The sequence below is a fragment of the Pseudopodoces humilis genome, chromosome 2 (assembly GCF_049639895.1).
Source record: "Pseudopodoces humilis isolate 2021_Gansu_Grassland_sample_001 chromosome 2, ASM4963989v1, whole genome shotgun sequence".
Taxonomy (NCBI): domain Eukaryota; kingdom Metazoa; phylum Chordata; class Aves; order Passeriformes; family Paridae; genus Pseudopodoces; species Pseudopodoces humilis.
Window position 1 is genome coordinate 107200377 of NC_142201.1, and position 19020 is coordinate 107219396.

Consider the following 19020-nt stretch of genomic DNA (forward strand, 5'->3'; position numbering starts at 1 on the left):
GAGGATGTCCTTGTTACAGAAGGCAGAATGAAAGCGTTTTGCACAAATAATTTGTACCAGAACAGCTGGAAGGCTTATCAGCTTATCCTTATCTTTCAAAATAGCACATGAGCTCCTCTGAACCAAGCCAGGATCACGTGCAGTCACACAAAAGGGAATACGAACAGCAACTGTGGTGAGTTTTTTAAGTGGCTATGTACTACAAGGAGTAAAACCACAGGAAACAAAGGTATTGAGGTCTTACACTTTGACTGCATTCAAGATGGAAAATGCTAAAGAATATTCACATACACGTATCTATATGTAAATGTTAATATATATCTGTATGAATGGGCACAAACATAAGTGCACATATGTATACCTATAGATAAAAACAAGAATTTCCATTACTATGATCAAAATCAAAGTAGGTAGTAAAAAGTCCTGTGTACCCACATGTCAATACTAAAGACATTTTTCAACAAATTAAAGCAAGAGTCTTTCCAATATAATGTTCTGTGTCATAAAGACCTTCCTAGGTTCTATAATGGTTTTAAAGCCCATTGAAGTAGCAATTGCAATACAATGTGTTTACCATTTTATGAGCAGATAATTTTTTCATTTTTCATTTTTCAATGAGCAGATTATTTTTTTAAAAGAAGCACTTTTAGAACCATTTCAACACAGGACATTTTTGTCTCTTGGCATTAAAACTCTACTTAAAGTAATGCATGCAATTGCATGACAGAGAACAAAAATATTTTGGAACTAAAAACATGATTATTAGCTTGGTTTCTTCAGGACAAAGTGAGTTTTAATAAGAGGCAAAAATTCACTCTCATTTTACCAGTCCAACAATAATTCTTCTTCTAAGAATAAGCAGAGTAGAATAATCTAGCTATAAGAATTATTTTTATTTCAGTGCTATGAAAAAAAAAATCTAATTGTCTTTTTAACACCAATGATGATAGCAGCTGTGGTGATAATAGTTTAAGATAATTCATTTTTTTTTTAATGTTAATATAAATATACCATAATAAACACTTAAAACCCAAATGCTTACAGTCCAAGCCTGTTTGTGCATTCTATTAATGATACAAGAAAAAAACCCAAAACTGTATTTTGAAAGAAAAACAGCCATTTAATCATGAAACAACTAAACAGGGTAGTAATTTACCTAATTATGAAGGTATTACAGAGTATTAATTATTTAGCTAAAGAATGAAAGACAGATTAAAGTTTAGTACATAAGTGTTCTTTTCAGACTGTTTTATAAATTGTGATAAATTAAATTTAACACTCTAACATGTCTGTTTGGGGAGTTTTTTTCTGTTTGTTTTGGGGGGTATGTATGGTGTGTGCTTATTTTTATTTTGTGTCAAGTAAACAAAAGTTTGCTTCCCAATCAGGCTTTTCCCTTCCTGATAAACAGAAAAACTTTAAACTGAAGAATAAATCATATATTTAAATGGGCACTGTGCACCTAGAATCCATCCTAGTTAATTATATACAATGTTTTTAAAATGGAGTTGGAAAAAATATGTAGGTTTTCCATAGCAGCAAAGTAAATACCATTTAAGGCTTGCTGGTTTTTCCTGTTATTTGACTGTGTAGATTTAAATTCCCAAATTAATTGAAATGGCATTTCCATAGAAGCAATATATCAAAATGTTGAATCTACAGGCATCAACAAATTTTGTCAATGGTTTTAAATAAATAGTTTGGAGATAATTTTAAAATAGTCTAAATACTCACAACTTTACTGTTTTGGTATTTTAGATATGAAGCAACTGACCAACTGTTCGGTGTTGTGCTTTACTAGACCATTGCAATAATTGAGTATTTGAGCTGTAATAACACAAGTCATTGCAAATATAAATATTATTTCAAAATGAGTATGCTGTGAAAGTACTTTTAGAACACTGTAGCATCATGAACTTGCAATTCTTTAATCCACATGCAAGGAAGATACTATGAATTTAAAATCATAGTTGAACTATTTTCTCTAATAATAGATGTGACATAGATTTTTTGTTTTTAAAGGAGATCAGCTTGTTTGAGAAAGGCAAGTGTGCACCTTAGTATTCAGGACAGGGAGGATTGCTTTCATTATTTATTATTTCCCTCCTTTCCCATCACCTTTTGTTAGAAATGAGAGTTTAGGGCACCTCCATTATAGAAACATGAAATCATCTAGGTTTTACAGTCTGAATATAATCCTAATATATAGGAAGATTGCTATCATCTTAGCTCACAGTTTGCTCAGGGGGGAATACAGCTTTGGGCAAAAATCCCAGAGACAGCTAAATCATCAGGTAGCTTCTATCTAAAACTACTCTGTGGACATAATTACGCATTTAAATCATATCAGCTTTGTGCAGATATGATGCATAGGGGCTGCTCAAGAGATGCAGCACACAGTTGTACCATTCTGATCAGCTTCCACGTCCCGTGGTTTGTTTTCAGTATCCCTAAGCTTGGCCCAAGGCAAGATGAGAAAATTATGAGTTTTTGGTCTTCCTTTGTACTGATTCAAGACATGTTTCAAGAGCAAACACTACAAATTTGGCTAACTACCTGAAGGAAAGAAATCCAGACTGTGAGAAGAGCTGGCAGATTGACTGTCAGCTGTTTGGAAAACAGTCTCCCTTCCTCCTGGTATTTGTGTTACCTTAGTCTAACAACTTCATCAACAACTCCCTCTCTCTTTACAGAGGTGTGAACTTGGGAGAAAAAACACCTCTGTAGTAAGTTGTGTTTCCACATAGAGTTTAATACATCCCCAAATTCTCCTGCTTTTGTATATTGATTCTCAGACTATTTTTGATACAAAAACTCAGAGCCAACAAAACTTCTTTACTCCACTGAATTTCAATAAATAGTTTGCATTGAGCTTGATACTAAGGACATGTGAGGTGTCATTGATAAGAACTTCCCTGCACCACCAAGATATTATTATGAGTTGTGGTGGATGTATTCTCTCCAAAAAAAGCACACCCACACATTCAAAGGAATTATTTAGGAAAAAAATATACATGGAATCTAATTACCTTTTAAGATGTGCTTTGTATCTCTGACAGAGCCACTTTGTCACACAGCATAAAAAGGTTATCAGAGAGAAAAGCATTAAAATCCTGAACACTTTTCTAGAGCAGCATTTTGAACTCTCGACAGATGTCACTAATGTACCTGATTTACACTACATGAACTTTTACATTTTGTCATTTATATTGACTTTCCATTTGACACTCTCTAAAGGATAATCAAGGTCAACTAAAGCATAATCAATTAGTCTGCATTAATTGGTGGCCAGAACTACATTTTTTCTTGTGATTTCTGACATATGCATGTACTGTACATCTTTCTGCTTTCCCCAGGCTCCCCCTCAAGCATGTTGCTTCCAGAGTAATTATAATGAGTTAGAATGTCTTTGTTCAATGATACTTCTGCAAATTATTCTCCAGGAGAACCAAACAAGACAAATTTTGCCTTAAAGTACTCCATGCTTCTATCAAAAATATCATTTTCTCTTTTGGCACACTGACAGTAATGTTATAAAAGAGACCTTGACAATCAGAGTGGCAGGTAAGAAGGCAGACTGAAAACTTCCACCTCAGAAAATGCACCTAAAGAGGGTAAGGGAAAAAAAAAAAAAAATAAATAAAAAGTGCTTCTCTCTGCTGTGAAAAAGCATACAGAAAGGAATAACCTGCTTACACTGCACCTCTTTTTCTCTTCTGTACAATGTCTTCTCTCTTCTTTTCCCTACTTACCCAGATTAATCTACTCCTAACTATTTTGTCCATAGCATTCCTATTAACTTTGGAAACACCTTGAATTTCTCTTTGAGCCTTATGAGAATCACAACTAAACTTCATTTATCCCGAGAAAACACATTCCTAAGTTGAATTCTTGAATGCCTTCTAGCCCTAATTCTGAGTCATCTGAAAATACAAGAGAAAACCATGTAAACATTTGACATGCATTATTTTTTCTGATGTCCCTTATTTTTTTCCCTCAACAGACAGATTGGGATGCTTGCCCTGCTGACAGTGACGTTGTTTGGGCTTTGCTTTTTCTTCTTTTATGTGTTCTCTGTATTCTTAATTCTCTCACCTATTGTATTAGTAGCTAGTTTTCCCAGTACTTTTGCATTGCCTTTCCTAGGCAGAAAGACAAAACAAATTCCAGAGCTCCAAGTCCTGGGAGGTAGAAGGCTCCAGGGCTGCCTTGGTTCTTCCTGGGAGCCAAGGCTGAGAACAACTCTTTGAGATACATTCTCATGGACAAAGGACAACCAGTGCTAAAGGGGGGCTCCAGAGAATGGGCTTGACCTGGGGGGAATTGCATCATCACTTGTCCTGTTAACTTGTGCTTTTTATCAATAATGTTAATTTCCTGAAACCTATAAAATGTACTCACTCCTGGGGGGGTGAGCTTTTGTGGACATCTTTCCATAACTGCTCCTGAAGGCCTTCAATAAAGATCCCCTTTCATATTACCTCCTTACTAAAATTATCCTGAGTCACTTCCAGGTCGGGAAAAAGGCAACAACAGGTTCTATATATTCTGATCATTCTCTCATGACAGTGATGGAACTCTAATTTTTGAAAGGAGACGTTCAGGGACAGGTTCCTTGCTGTTTGTGACCAGTGGCTGGACCTGAGGGTATGGCTTGAAGCTGAGTCAGGGGAGGTTTAGGTTGGATGTCAGAAAAATCTTCTTTAACTAGAGGGTGGTTTGGCACAGGAACAGGATCCCCAGGGAAGTCATTACAGCACCAAGTCTGACAGAATTCAAGAAGTAGGCACATGGTGTGATTCTTGGAGGGTCAAGAGCTAGACTTCAGTGATCCTTGTTGGATCCCTCCCAGCTTAGGGTATTCTAGGATTTTGTGATTTTCCCCAGCCATCTTGTTCTTTGGGTTCCTGGATGTGTCTCCTACAAAATGATTTTTGAAGAGAAATATGGAGTTTACCTACTTTCCACAACAAGGAACCTCTCCCTGAAGGACACCTTTCAAAAATTGCAGGGAGCAGTTTTGCAATGACATCAGGCAGCTTCTGAGTCCCCTTGAAGGCATCACACTGGGCTCAGAGATTTAGAAAAGATGGGTGTTGCATTACCAGGGCAACCCATGGCAGTGACATCTCAGCCTTTTTGGTACTGTCATTTGTCATATGTCTCCTGCCCCGCTGACCAGTCAGAGCAGAGATTCCTTAGTCCTTTTGCTGTCAGTTTCCAGGAATTTCTTCATTTTAATGGTGCTCCCTTTTAACCCAGCTAAGCAGGACTGACTTGTGTAGACAGCAAGTAACAACTTGGGAATGACCAGCAGTCACTTTCCTAAAAATCTCAGTCTACAAGTGCAGAAATAGCATGCTAACTTGAGACCTCTCAAAGAAAAACAGGCAGCTAATGGCCTCTGAAAGCTTGTCACTCAGAGGTAGCCTAGGACTCTAGTTTAAGGGCTTCATACAAGTACAACAATTATTTAGGTTGCTGCCATGGAAACTTATACTGCCAAGAGACTCATGGCAAGTGTCATGAAGCTAATGAAAATTTTCCACAAAAAGGAATTTGTTTGATCATTTTGTAGCCTGGGTCAGCGCATTTTGGATTTTGCCACCCAAGGCAGAAGTTTCATGAATATCCACATCAGATCCCTTTCCACTATGGCTTCTGACACTGTGCTTGAGCCAGCTGGGGGACCCAGTGCAGTGACATCTGTCACAGCAACTCTCTCTGCAGGTTAATCTCCTTGCTGCCACTGCCGTGTCCTCCATGCTGTATCGAAATGTGTTCACATATGAAAGTGACTAAAGCCAGCATATTTAAATCCAGAAAACATCAGTAGAAAGGCAATATAAGAGTTACTTTGAGGTGTGTTTTGGGTCTTGCTTGCTGTGTGTCTCATTGGCAGAGCACTCCTAGGCCAGCAGCACCCTGTAGGGCAGAGCATGGCAGAGTCTTTGCAGGTCTTGACCACTCATCCTTTGTCATTTTGCACATTTTGCTTCTTACCTATTTCAAAGTAATACCTTCTAATGAAAGAGTGAGGAAGTCAATAAGCATTTATTTAGCCCCCTAAATCAGACTCATAAACAGCCTAAAATGCCAGGCTTTACTGAACATGCAGTCCCATCTGAGACATCCATCACCTGAACAATTCAAAATTAAGAACAGGTGTCCTATTCACAGGAAGATAATGTACAAATTCACAGGACATCTCCAAACCTCATGAAGAAGAAGAAGATGTTGTGGGAATGATCTTTTCATATTGAGGAAAGGAAGGATTTTAATCATTTAGCTTGATTTTTTCACTACAGCAACAATTTCTGTTCCAGATTTTCTGCTACTGTTGAGCTTCTTATGCTGACATCCATTACTGCCACAGATTGACCTTGGCTGGGTATCAGTAGCCCATCAAGCTGTTCTATCATTCCCTTCCTCAGCAGGAGGCAGCAGGGGATGGGATAAGATGGAAAAAAAACCCTTGTGGGTCAAAATAGCAACAGCTGAATAAAGCAAAAGGAAGGCCACACAGAGAAGGAAAGGAAAACAAAACATTTTTCCACTACTTCCTATCAGCAGGTGATGTCCAGCCACTTCCCAGGCTTCAATACACACAATGTTCCAGAAGACAAACATTTTAAGACCAAATATCCCTCTCCACCCCATTTCTGTTAGCTTTTATTGCCAAGATGATGCCATATGGTATGGAATATCCTTTGGTCAGCTTGGATTAGCTGTCCTGGCTAGATCCTCTCCCAAGGTGTTACCTACTCCCAGCCTAGTTGTGAGGGGGGAAGGTAGGAGAGGGTGATAACAGCACTGCTCAGCCATTGCCAAAACACTGGTGTGTCACCAACACCTTTCTAAACACCAATGAAAAGCACTGCTGCTACAGAGACAATTAAATGAGAACTGCTGTGGAGAAGATCAAGTCCATCTCAGCCAGGTCCTGTACAGATATGGATACATGATATGCCTGTGCCCACACACTTTAGGCTAAATAAGAGAACACAGGCACCAGATTGGTCAGTGTTTCTTTCCAGCTAATGCTAAAACCCACAAGCAAATTCAGCTGAAGGAGAGAGAGACAGAGGCACTACCAAAAGGAGAAAAGAAACACGGAAATACATCCATGGCTGATGGAAGATTGATGTATCTGACAAAGTGTTATGTTTTGTTTTAACACAACATGAAAACCAGAATGACAGCCCAGTCACGCACTTAGAGCAGCTCTGCCAACAGTGGTTTTCCTCTTCCATAAGCCTTTCATGGGCCCCTTATTTCCCACGTGACATTGTAGGAACAGGTATTTCACCGTGGTGCCCACCTTCCCCCTGCACCCACTTGCTGCCTCACTGTAAAAAGCTGATTAAGGCTTTCTCAAATACCACTCTATACCAGAAGGAAAAATTCCTGAATGACCCAACCAACCAAAGCATTGAGAAAGGCAAGCTTTGTCATCACAAAGCAGAAAGAAAACAAAGACGACACATCTGGCCATGGGCTATGACTATGCATATATTTCTGCTCTCAGTAAGGGCTGTGAGAGCTTTTAAACCTTTCACGATATAAACCACCATTATGTTCCTCTTCCTCACAGTTAGGGGTGCCAATCTAGCTGCAAAGTCTCTCCCTAGCAAAAGGGGAGAAAGGAAAAGAAAAAGGAACTCATCAGTTTTAATGTTCAAAGTCACTAGGACAAGAAGTTGCACTATGAAGTTCCCATGTAGTCCATTTTACAAATGTCTGCCCTGAAAAAAATGACAGACCTGCCAGTTTGCAAGTAAGACCTGTAAATATTTGCATTAATCTACAGATTTTAGGCCTGTTATTTGTAAGTTAACAACAGGGTTTAAGTTTACACTGTTCTGCAGTTTAGAGCTGTGAGCACATAGGCAAAACTTTTCCAGATCTCTTCCATAGAAAGAAAGGGGATAAGCATAAAAAAACCATTTCCACCTGCTCTTGCAGCATTCAGTAAAACTATAGTTACTCCAGAGCTGTTACTCAAGTTGATGTATGGAATATGCACTTAAAAACAACCAGAAATGATGAAAAGAAGGAATTCCTTAACAAATAGAATTACATTTATTTAATATACTGTCCTGGGTTGATTATGATGTTAAATTGTATCCCCATTCATCCACCTAACCCAGACACAGGTTTTGTATTCTTAAAATTCCATCTCAGAGTAAAAGTGAGTGGAAAAGAAGCACCGAGTCTGTTATCAGAGACTGTACTTGCTCCCCCCGCATCGGGAGTTTTGACTACAGCACAGACAGACAACAAGACACAGATCGCCTTGGCTTTCCAACTAGCCGGAGCAGAGAGGTCTTCCTGGACTGTTTTCTTTCCCTTTTCTGAAATGAATCGAACCTGCTCTAGACTGGGGACTCGGGGGAGCACCGGGAGCTTGCACCCGTGCACTACCGGGAGCCCAGCCTGGGCAGCGGCATTTTCCAGCGCCAGAGGGACTGATAACAGAGCGAACACCCACAGGAAAGAGACCCTCTGAAGTTTGTCATCTCTTCTGAAGGGCGAGAGGCTTTGTAATTTGATATCGTTCATTTTTGTGCTGGGTAGTGCTGTGCCTGTGAAATAAACAGGTTTTTTCCACTTCTCTCAGAGAAATCTCTTCCCGGACCGGTTGGGGGGTGGGAAAAAAAGGGCCACGTGGGTTTGCTTCCCAGGGGGAGCCCCACTGGAGGTTTTCTCCCAAATTTTGCCCTAAACCAGGACAAATACATTCATTGGCGCCCAACGTGGGGCTCGAGAGAGTGGAAAAACCCTGTACTAATTGTACTGAAGTGGCAATTACTTTGTATTGGGATAAGATAAAGCAGTCCCTAGCCATCCAGCCATGCTGCTTGAATTAATAATGTCTTTTGGGGTGCAGGCCTTCATGTGTTTCTGGTCGCTAGGTTTTTTTGAGGTTTTAATACCTTTATGGTCCCTTGGTTTATTTTCTTATCCACAACTAGCCCCGGTATTGTCCCTAACACATAGCTTTTACAGTAGAGGGGCACGGATTAGAATAGCTATTGGGCTGGGCCTAGTGATTATGATTTCCAAGAAGTTTATTCAGGTGCTGCAGTCTGTTCCAAATATAAAGGATTCATGGGTATGGTTATGCACCCAGTTTGTTAGAGGAGGAGCAGGCAATGAGGCTTTTCAACCTTTCCTTTCCTTCTTCTCCTCTGAATCGGTTACATCACTATTGGCGAGTGTTCAGTTTCCCCTGAATGTTAAAGAGACCATCTTTCTGGCATTTAATCTGGTAAGTTTCCTCTATACAGTCTCCAGCCTCTCTAGAATGAGGGCTGAGATTTCTAGAGGGACTGATGAAACCCCTGAACCAAGCATGGAAAGTCCTGAATGGGGTGGAGAATGGGAGGATATGGGCCAAATCCTGAAGGAATTTTCTGACCCTGTAGTTTGGGACTTTCCACATGAACAAATTCTGAATCCAGCTGAGGTGGGGAAATATCTGAAAGAGAAGTGTCAGGATAATTCCAAAGAAAAAAAGATCATTGCAGTAAGCTGGGCCCTGGCATATGCGTACCGTACATTGCTAGATACTGTAGAGCAGCAAACAGGAGAAAGGGGACAGGGAGGTAAATCAACAGCTACCCCAATTACTCAGGCTGCAGCCAACCTCCCAGTTACAAAGCTGGTAGCTAAACCAGACAGCAAGCCTCAACCAATGGCTGTTGCTACTAGCGTGAGAAGTGGAAAGTGCACAGATAAAACCGATCGACCAGTGGATGATGATGATGATGATGCAGGAGAAGGACCCTCAACGCCTCCTGACACAAAACCAAGAGTCAAAGCAACTGGCACAAGATCAGAAGCTAATATTGAGTCCTTTTCCCTGAAAGACCTTCGTGGCCTGAGAAAGGACTACACTCGACGACCTGATGAATCTATAATTAGTTGGTTAGTCCGTCTGTGGGACGCCGCAGGTGAAGCTACAGTTCTAGATGGCACTGAAGCAAGGCATCTGGGATCCCTGTCACACGATCCAGTTATCGAGCAGGGGATGATGAGGGGGGCTAACCCTCACAGTCTCTGGGCATGGGTCCTGGAAAGAGTAGCTCAAAGATATCTGTGTGTAGATGATCTCTACATGCAGCAAACGCAGTGGAAAACCATCGAACAAGGGATCCAATGCCTGAGAGAAATGGCAGTGGCAGAGATTGTTTTTTCAAATGACATACCAACTAAGAATCCAGACTTGGTGCCATGTACATCCGTGATGTGGCGAAAATTGGTACGACTTGGGCCACAAGAATATGCATCTGCTTTAGCAATGATGAAACGGGATGAAAGGGAGGAGACGGTGCTGGATATGGCGAAGAAGCTTCGAGCATACACAGATGCCGTGCATGGCCCCACACATGCAAGAATTGCAGCTGTGGAAACACGTCTGCAGAAATTAGAGGATAAGATAGAGGAGAATCAGAAGAAACTTAGAGATGAGATTAAAGAGGACCTTCTCCAAATCTCAGCAGTACAGATCAGAGGTCCTGGCACTCAACGCAGACGTTCCCCCGATCGGGAGAGAAGGTATACCCCACGAGCTGAGCTGTGGTTCTTCCTGCGTGATTGCGGAGAGAACATGAGGAGATGGGATGGGAAATCTACTGCAGCTCTGGCACAACGGGTGCATGAATTGAAGGAGGAGAAGAGTCACAAAGGAAGTTCCACCAAAAGGGAAGCAGCTGCAGTTGCCCGTAGCCGAACTGCCAGGTATGATGATGATGACATGTCCGATCCCCTTGAAGGAACATCCAAGACATATACCAAAGGAAAGAAGGATAACCAGGCTTAGAGGGGCCCTGCCTCTAGCCAGGTAGAGGCTAGGGAAAATCGTGTTTTTTGGACTGTGTGGATTCGTTGGCCTGGCACATCAGAACCACAAAGATATGAGGCCTTGGTTGACACTGGTGCAGAGTGCACACTAATCCCATCAAGACATGTAGGGGCAGAATCTGTTTCTATTGCTGGAGTGACAGGGGGATCACAGGATTTTACCTTGGTGGAAGCAGACGTGAGCCTGACTGGAAATGAGTGGAAGAAACACCCCATTGTGACAGGCCCAGAGGCCCCATGCATTTTGGGCATAGATTACCTCCAAAGTGGGTATTTCAAAGACCCAAAAGGATTCAGGTGGGCATTTGGGATAGCAGCTGTGGAGACAGAGGGTGTCCAGCAACTGAACACCTTGCCTGGACTGTCCGAGAATCCATCTACAGTAGGACTTCTGAAGGTAAAAGAACAGCAAGTACCAATTGCCACCTCGACGGTGCACCACCGACAATATAGAACAACTCGAGATGCTGTGATCCCCATCCACAAGATGATCAGAGAGCTGGAGAGCCAAGGGGTGGTCAGCAAAACCCACTCACCCTTCAACAGCCCCATCTGGCCTGTGCGTAAATCTGAAGGAGAATGGAGATTGACTGTGGACTATCGTGCATTGAATGAAGTGACTCCACCGCTGAGCGCTGCCATGCCAGACATGCTGGAGCTCCAGTACGAGCTGGAGTCCAAGGCAGCGAAGTGGTACGCCACTATTGACATTGCCAGTGCATTTTTTTCCATTCCCCTGGCAGCAGAATGCAGGCCTCAGTTTGCCTTCACCTGGAGGGGAGTGCAGTACACCTGGAACCGACTGCCCCAGGGGTGGAAGCACAGCCCCACCATTTGCCATGGACTGATCCAGGCTGCCCTGGAAAAGGGTGAGGCTCCAGAACATCTACAGTACATAGATGACATCATTGCTGGGGGAACACAGCAGCAGAAGTGTTTGAGAAAGGAAAGGAAATCATCCAGATCCTCCTGGAAGCTGGTTTTGCCATCAAGAAGAGCAAAGTTAAGGGACCAGCTCGTGAGATCCAGTTCCTGGGGGTAAAGTGGCAAGATGGACGGCGTCAGATTCCTACTGATGTCATCAACAAAATCTCTGCAATGTCTCCACCAACTAATAAGAAGGAAACGCAAGCTTTCTTAGGTGCCATAGGGTTTTGGAGAATGCATATTCCTGAATACAGTCAGATTGTGAGCCCTCTTTACCTGGTCACTCGGAAGAAGAATAATTTCCATTGGGGCCCTGAGCAGCAGCAAGCCTTTGCTCAGATCAAACAGGAGATCGCCCATGCAGTAGCCCTTGGCCCAGTCAGAACAGGACCAGATGTGAAGAACGTGCTCTACTCTGCAGCCGGGAACAATGGCTTGTCCTGGAGCCTCTGGCAGAAAGTGCCTGGGGAGACTCGAGGCCGACCATTAGGATTTTGGAGTAGAAGCTACAGAGGGTCCGAAGCCCACTACACCCCAACAGAAAAAGAAATTTTAGCAGCCTATGAAGGAGTCCAAGCTGCCTCAGAGGTGATTGGCACTGAAGCACAACTCCTCCTGGCACCCCGACTACCGGTGCTAGGATGGATGTTCAAGGGAAAGGTTCCTTCCACCCATCATGCAACCAGTGCCACATGGAGCAAGTGGATTGCCCTCATCACGCAGCGCGCCCGTATTGGTAAACTGAATCGCCCTGGGATTTTGGAAATAATTATAAACTGGCCAGAAGGTGAAAATTTTGGTCTCACAGATGAAGGACAAGAGGAAGTGACAAGGGCTGAAGAAGCTCCACCATATAACCAGCTGCCAGCAGAAGAAAAACGCTATGCTCTTTTCACTGATGGTTCCTGTCGCATCGTAGGGATGAACCGGAAGTGGAAAGCAGCCGTATGGAGCCCCACACGACAGGTCACAGAGGCCACTGAAGGAGAAGGTGGATCAAGCCAACTTGCTGAACTCAAAGCTGTTCAACTGGCCCTGGACATTGCTGAAAGAGAGAGGTGGCCAAAGCTCTACCTCTACACGGATTCATGGATGGTGGCCAATGCTCTGTGGGGATGGTTGGAGAGGTGGAAAGAGGCTAATTGGCAGTGCAGAGGAAAACCAATTTGGGCTGCTAAAGAGTGGAAAGATATTGCTACCAGGGTAGGGAGACTACCAGTGAAAGTCCGCCACGTAGATGCCCATGTCCCTAAGAGTAGAGCTAATGAGGAACACCAAAATAATAAGCAGGTAGATCAGGCTGCAAAGATACAAGTGTCAAAAATAGATTTGGATTGGGAACAGAAGGGAGAGTTGTTCCTAGCCCGATGGGCTCATGATGCCTCAGGTCATCAGGGTAGAGATGCCACCTATAAGTGGGCACGAGATTGAGGGGTGGATCTAACCATGGACAGTGTTTCTCAGGTTATCCATGACTGTGAGACGTGTGCCACGATCAAACAGGCCAAGCGGTTGAAGCCCCTCTGGTACGGTGGGCGGTGGTCCAGATACAAGTATGGGGAGGCCTGGCAGATTGACTACATCACACTGCCCCAAACCCACCAAGGCAAGCACTACGTGCTCACAATGGTAGAAGCCACCACAGGATGGTTGGAAACCTACCCTGTGCCTCGTGCCACTGCCCGGAACACCATCCTGGGACTTGAAAAGCAGGTCCTTTGGAGGCATGGCACCCCTGAGAGGATTGAGTCAGACAATGGGACTCATTTCAAGAATAACCTTATAAACAGCTGGGCTAGAGAACACAGCATTGAGTGGGTGTACCATATCCCTTACCATGCACCAGCAGCCGGGAAAGTGGAGAGGTACAATGGACTGTTAAAAACTACCTTAAAGGCACTGGGTGGGTGGAGGATCTTTTAAAAACTGGGAGCAACATCTAGCAAAGGCCACCTGGTTAGTCAACACCAGAGGCTCTACCAACCGAGCAGGTCCTGCCCAGTCTGAGTCTTTACATGTAGTAGACGGAGACAAAGTCCCAGTGGTACATGTCAGAGGTCTGCTAGGGAAGATGGTTTGGGTCAATTCTACCTCGAGCACAGACAAACCCATTCGTGGGGTTGTCTTTGCTCAAGGACCAGGTTGTACATGGTGGATACTGCAGAGAGATGGAACAACACGATGTGTACCTCAGGGAGACCTGATCATTGGGTAAAAGGTTACTGCCATTGTCTGTACATTAAACCACACAGACATGAAATAGAAGGAAATGTGTGCTTGTATTTTTTGGGTGGAACGGAGGGGAAGTTTCTATGTATGTAAATGTGTGCAGAGTTAGAATGTTAGTTTTGGCAGTAAGTCGACGATATGGGGATAAGGGGTGGAATGTCCTGGGTTGATTATGATGTTAAATTGTATCCCCATTCGTCCACCTAACCCAGACACAGGTTTTGTATTCTTAAAATTCCATCTCAGAGTAAAAGTGAGTGGAAAAGAAGCACCGAGTCTGTTATCAGAGACTGTACTTGCTCCTCCCGCATCGGGAGTTTTGACTACAGCACAGACAGACAAGAAGACACAGATCGCCTTGGCTTTCCAACTAGCCGGAGCAGAGAGGTCTTCCTGGACTGTTTTCTTTCCCTTTTTCTGAAATGAATCGAGCCTGCTCTAGACTGGGGACTCGGGGGAGCACCGGGAGCTTGCACCCGTGCACTACCGGGAGCCCAGCCTGGGCAGCGGCATTTTCCAGCGCCAGAGGGACTGATAACAGAGCAAACACCCACAGGAAAGAGACCCTCTGAAGTTTGTCATCTCTTCTGAAGGGCGAGAGGTTTTGTAATTTGATATCGTTCATTTTTGTGCTGGGTAGTGCTGTGCCTGTGAAATAAACAGGTTTTTTCTACTTCTCTCAGAGAAATCTCTTCCCGGACCGGTTGGGGGGTGGGAAAAAAAGGGCCACGTGGGTTTGCTTCCCAGGGGGAGCCCCACTGGAGGTTTTCTCCCAAATTTTGCCCTAAACCAGGACATATACCAAGAAGGTAAGAAAACATTGTGCTTGATTTGCACAAAAGTTACTGCTCTTATGAAACACTAAAACATCAAACAGCATTAGCTGTCAAATCAAAAGTAATTTAGTAAATTCACTGGTGATTACCTTAGGGACAAGCAAGAACTGCTGCTTAATGGTTCATTTTTAAGAAATTGGTCAAGGAAATGAAGTTGCAATGCTTACTATCTGTATTAAGGCTCCTGAAAACACTAAAAGGAAGAAGCCACACAGCAATGTATTCAAGGCTGCATGTCAAGACTTTCAGGCGTCTTACCCCTGAGAAACGAAGCTACATTTAAGAAGAATCAGACCACTTGTGGCATCAGTTCACACTGTGTGTAAAGTTCAAAAGAACACAGGAAAATTTGCTGCATTCTTTCACAGTGCTGGATTAGAGCATGAATATCAGATCTGAGCTTATTTTAAGGGAGTGTGAATGGGGAATTCTAAGGAATTACTTGCCCATATCTTGAATCAAGCTAATAATTTTACAATCCATCTGCCAGATTTTTGAGTAAAACAACATGAAAAAATTTTCTGAGATACGCAACCTGTGGCAACAAGATAAAACCAATCAATGAAGCAGAAAAAAAGTTATTAAGGTATACACATCTACATTTTTTTTTTAAATATAGAGTTTATATTGCATCCCCTTTCCAAATGGATAAATCATGAATCCTTCGTTGAAATGTATATAACTTCTTCAGAATTCTCTGAAATGTTATTTGGCCTCTTCTGAAGATTGTAAGAATTTTTTTGAATATGTGAGACAAAAAAAAAAAAAAGATTGCTGAGAAGGGCAGAAGTGCTAGCCAAAGAGAGAAGGATTTATAACCCAGGAAAATGGTTGGAGCGGCTGACCCTCTGTGGTCCCTTCCAACCTGACCCATTCCGTGTGATTCTGTGATTGCTAAGGAAATCAATTTGGTTAATTCCTTCATTCAAAAGTGGAGAGTTTCATTCAACAACAAGCAAAACAATATTGAACATGTAGCTGTTTTCATGTTCTTTTGCATTAATGGCTTTCCCAGTGATTGTGGACTGGTGCAAGAAAGAGGGAAAGTGAGCAAGAAATCATTCCTTTACTCCTAAAAGGTTTGATTGGGATCTAAAATGATAGGCTTCTGGATTGTTTTGTTTTTTTTTTTTTAATTAAAGTAAATATTTGTATGATTTTTTTTTTCCTTACTTTAGAGAGGTCTGTGAACTTCCAACAGCCTTTCATCATCAAGAAAGAAACACAGAAAAATACAGCTATTCATTTTCAAAATACTGTTTGTACATAGATTTTATTTTATTTCTGTTACAAGAGACAAATTCTATGGCAAGGTTTTATTTTCAGTGATGATTCTATGCTGAAACACCACCGGTGGGGAAGGATAGCACACTTTGGTGCATCAAAGATTGAAGAGGGAACGTAGCACACAAATTCCCAGATAAGAGCATATGTGAGTTATCAGAGCACCCCTCTGAATTACGACATCTGTTTTGAGGGATTTTGGGAGGAATGTTGGAGAGATTTATCTAGAAAGCTGTTTTTGTGGGAAAACTTATCATTCCTTTGAGGTGGGGATGCTGTGGAAGGTTTGTTTTTTGTTTTTTTTTTTTTTTTGTCCTATTAAATGTTACATCTTCACTAGTGCAACTGGTGAATAAGGGGCATATTAATACTAATATATTATATAATACTTGTCCACACCAGCACTAGTTACAGAGATTTAGATGTGACAAGACTGCTCAAGCAGTAGCACAGAGATGTCCAGCAAACTGCTAAAGCTGTTACCTACGGCAGCTGGCTTGCAGCAGCAAAAGCACGGCTTCTCATTCTGCACTCATAATACAGATTTAACCTGAGGAGCTTTGCAACCCCACTCCCATTACAAAGGACAGTCTTTTGTTCCCAGAACTGTGCAGAAAACATCATTATACCCGAGTGTGCGCAAACAGAAACCCGAGTTACTCACCTTGAGACCTTGTCAGAAATCAGAGGACAAAAGATGAAGCTCAGTATTTGCCAAACAGTGAAAGATAAAATGTTGATCTTATTCTTTAAAATGTGCTGTGTTTGAAAATAAGAAGGAGAAAAAGCTTTTAAAACCTTGTCTCCCAAGAAAGTAGGTCTCATTTGTTCATTTCCAAAGGGATTACCTTCAAAATGTAAGACATCTTTGATAGAGCTTGTTCTCATTTACTGAAAACAAATGAAAGAGGAAGCAACAAGGGAGAGGAACAGAGATGCCCTACATTACATACAACCAATATTCTTTGCTAGCACAAGTTTAACTGAAAAATACTTTGTTTTCATGTTTTCTTCCCCAAGAGAATGCTGATATGGAACAAGTAGCAACTAAAGATGTGTCAGCTACCAACCACCTGCAACTTGAAGATCTTCAGAGAATACTGGCAATGAACAGATAGTAACTCACTTCTGTGTGTGTGTTTGTGTGCCTGTACTTATCTCCCCCACTCTCGCTTCAAAATCAGTATCATGTTCTCTAAGTTATCACATATACACAGAAAATCATCCCTAAGCATGAGGAAACTGACAAAAATATCAGTGTGGAATGGCATAATGATTACCAAGAAAATGTTCATTCAGTTTGGTTTCCTAACTTCCTGTTTACCTGCTTACAGCACCAGATGAGAGCAGAATAATTTAGTAAATTCTTCTGCTTTTATATGGAATCATAGGATTGTTAAGGTTAGGAAAAGATATTTATGATCAAGCCCAACTGTCAACCCAGCACCCCCACCGTGTTCACCATTAAATTGTGTCCTAAAGTGCCACATCCACACTTAATATCTTTCTAGAAGTGGAAGATTTAATATTTATGGTACAGTTTTTTGTCCTATGATTGCAGTTTGTTTTCCTCCTCATATTGAAGTTGACTTAGCACTAGTCACATCAGTTTCCTTTCAGCACCTAACAAGGTGATTTTCTCCTTTAAGAGAAGAGCAGTCTAGGATCCAGTCAAATCCTGCTCTATCCTATTTTTCTTCACAGCTTTCAAAAACCTGATGGGCACAAAAATTCCGAGAACCAAAGGTTTAGAAAAATCTCAAGGCAAAAATCTTGGAACAGAACAGTATAGCTACTACATGTGTGTGCATTTTCCTTCTGTCTTACATCAAAAAAAAATGTCAGAGGAAAAAAAAAACCTAACCTACAAAAGGACTGGCTGGGCTGGAGGAAGATAAGCATGTTAGGAAAGGCTATGTGACCCAGGGAAGAAGAACAGGAGTGAGGGATTTGCCTCCTCATCTCCGAATCAGGGCACCCTCCCCTCACTTGCCTTCTGATGAAAGGAAGGCAATCATATTTCAGAAAGCCAAGAAAGAAGGGGTAGGTCCACTCTATTATAAAAGGCAACATTTAAGAGAAGACAGAGGAAAACTCCAGCATTACAAAATGAGTGAGTAAATGTGGAACAATACTTCCTAGGTACCTCAGTCTTTGAGCTTGATATATTCTAAGAATATATCATCTTGCTGACTTAGCCACTGAATGCTACCATTCCAGAGCAAAGAGGTGTCATTTTTACTTCTGTATATGCTCTAATAACCAAAAAGATGAGACCACCCTCACCCTGCAAGTTTTTTCTTCCAACTTCTACTATTTCACCTTTATAATAAAAAGATCTTCTCACTGATAAATATGAGAAATGACACAATAAATATTATTTAGAAACCAGATAAATAGAAGGCTGGTTAGGAACAGCATAAATCATATTAAAGGAGAAAAAGTAGTTTTAAAAAAACCTAAGTTTTACAAAAAACAAGAAAAAGGAAGTGCAGAACTGAAAGGCATTCAAGTCAGAATTTAGACTTTTTAGGTGCCCATGTTTTAACAATGTCATTACAATCAAATCACTGCATAATCACAGAAGGAAATGTTTCCAAGCAAGTTTCCCTCATGCTGTTCCCAGAAGACCTGTCCCAAACATACAAGAATAAAGGCAAGAAGCAGGAAATGTTTTAATTAGGCTATTACTATATTAACTTAACTCATCTGGGAAATACTAGCAAGAACTTATTCAGTCTAATTGTCATTCTTTAATTGCTTTACCTGATAAAGGGCTGTCCTCAGTGCCCAGCCTTTCACAGATGGCTTACAACCTGTTGTGGGCACCTCATCTGTGGGCAGGTTAAGGGAGCTGTTTCCCCAAAGCTCCAGCTTT

The 19020-nt window shown here is 41.9% G+C and overlaps 1 protein-coding gene across 1 annotated transcript; it reads left to right on the top strand.

Moving 5' to 3' along the window:
- Positions 1 to 8854: 8854 nt before the first annotated feature.
- LOC148184948 (uncharacterized) lies at positions 8855 to 17260 on the top strand. Its single transcript, XM_088051313.1, has 2 exons — positions 8855 to 10682; positions 17163 to 17260. Exons 1-2 carry the CDS (start codon positions 8855 to 8857, stop codon positions 17258 to 17260), a joined length of 1926 nt encoding a protein of 641 aa, XP_087907439.1.
- The last annotated feature ends 1760 nt before the right edge of the window (positions 17261 to 19020 follow it).

Coding starts and splice junctions, on each gene's coding strand:
- LOC148184948 (XM_088051313.1), top strand. CDS start 8,855: ATGCTGCTTGAATTAATAATGTCTTTTGGGGTGCAGGCCTTCATGTGT. Junction 10,683..17,162: donor TGAATTGAAGGAGGAGAAGA/GTCACAAAGGAA, acceptor TTCTTCCCCAAG/AGAATGCTGATATGGAACAA.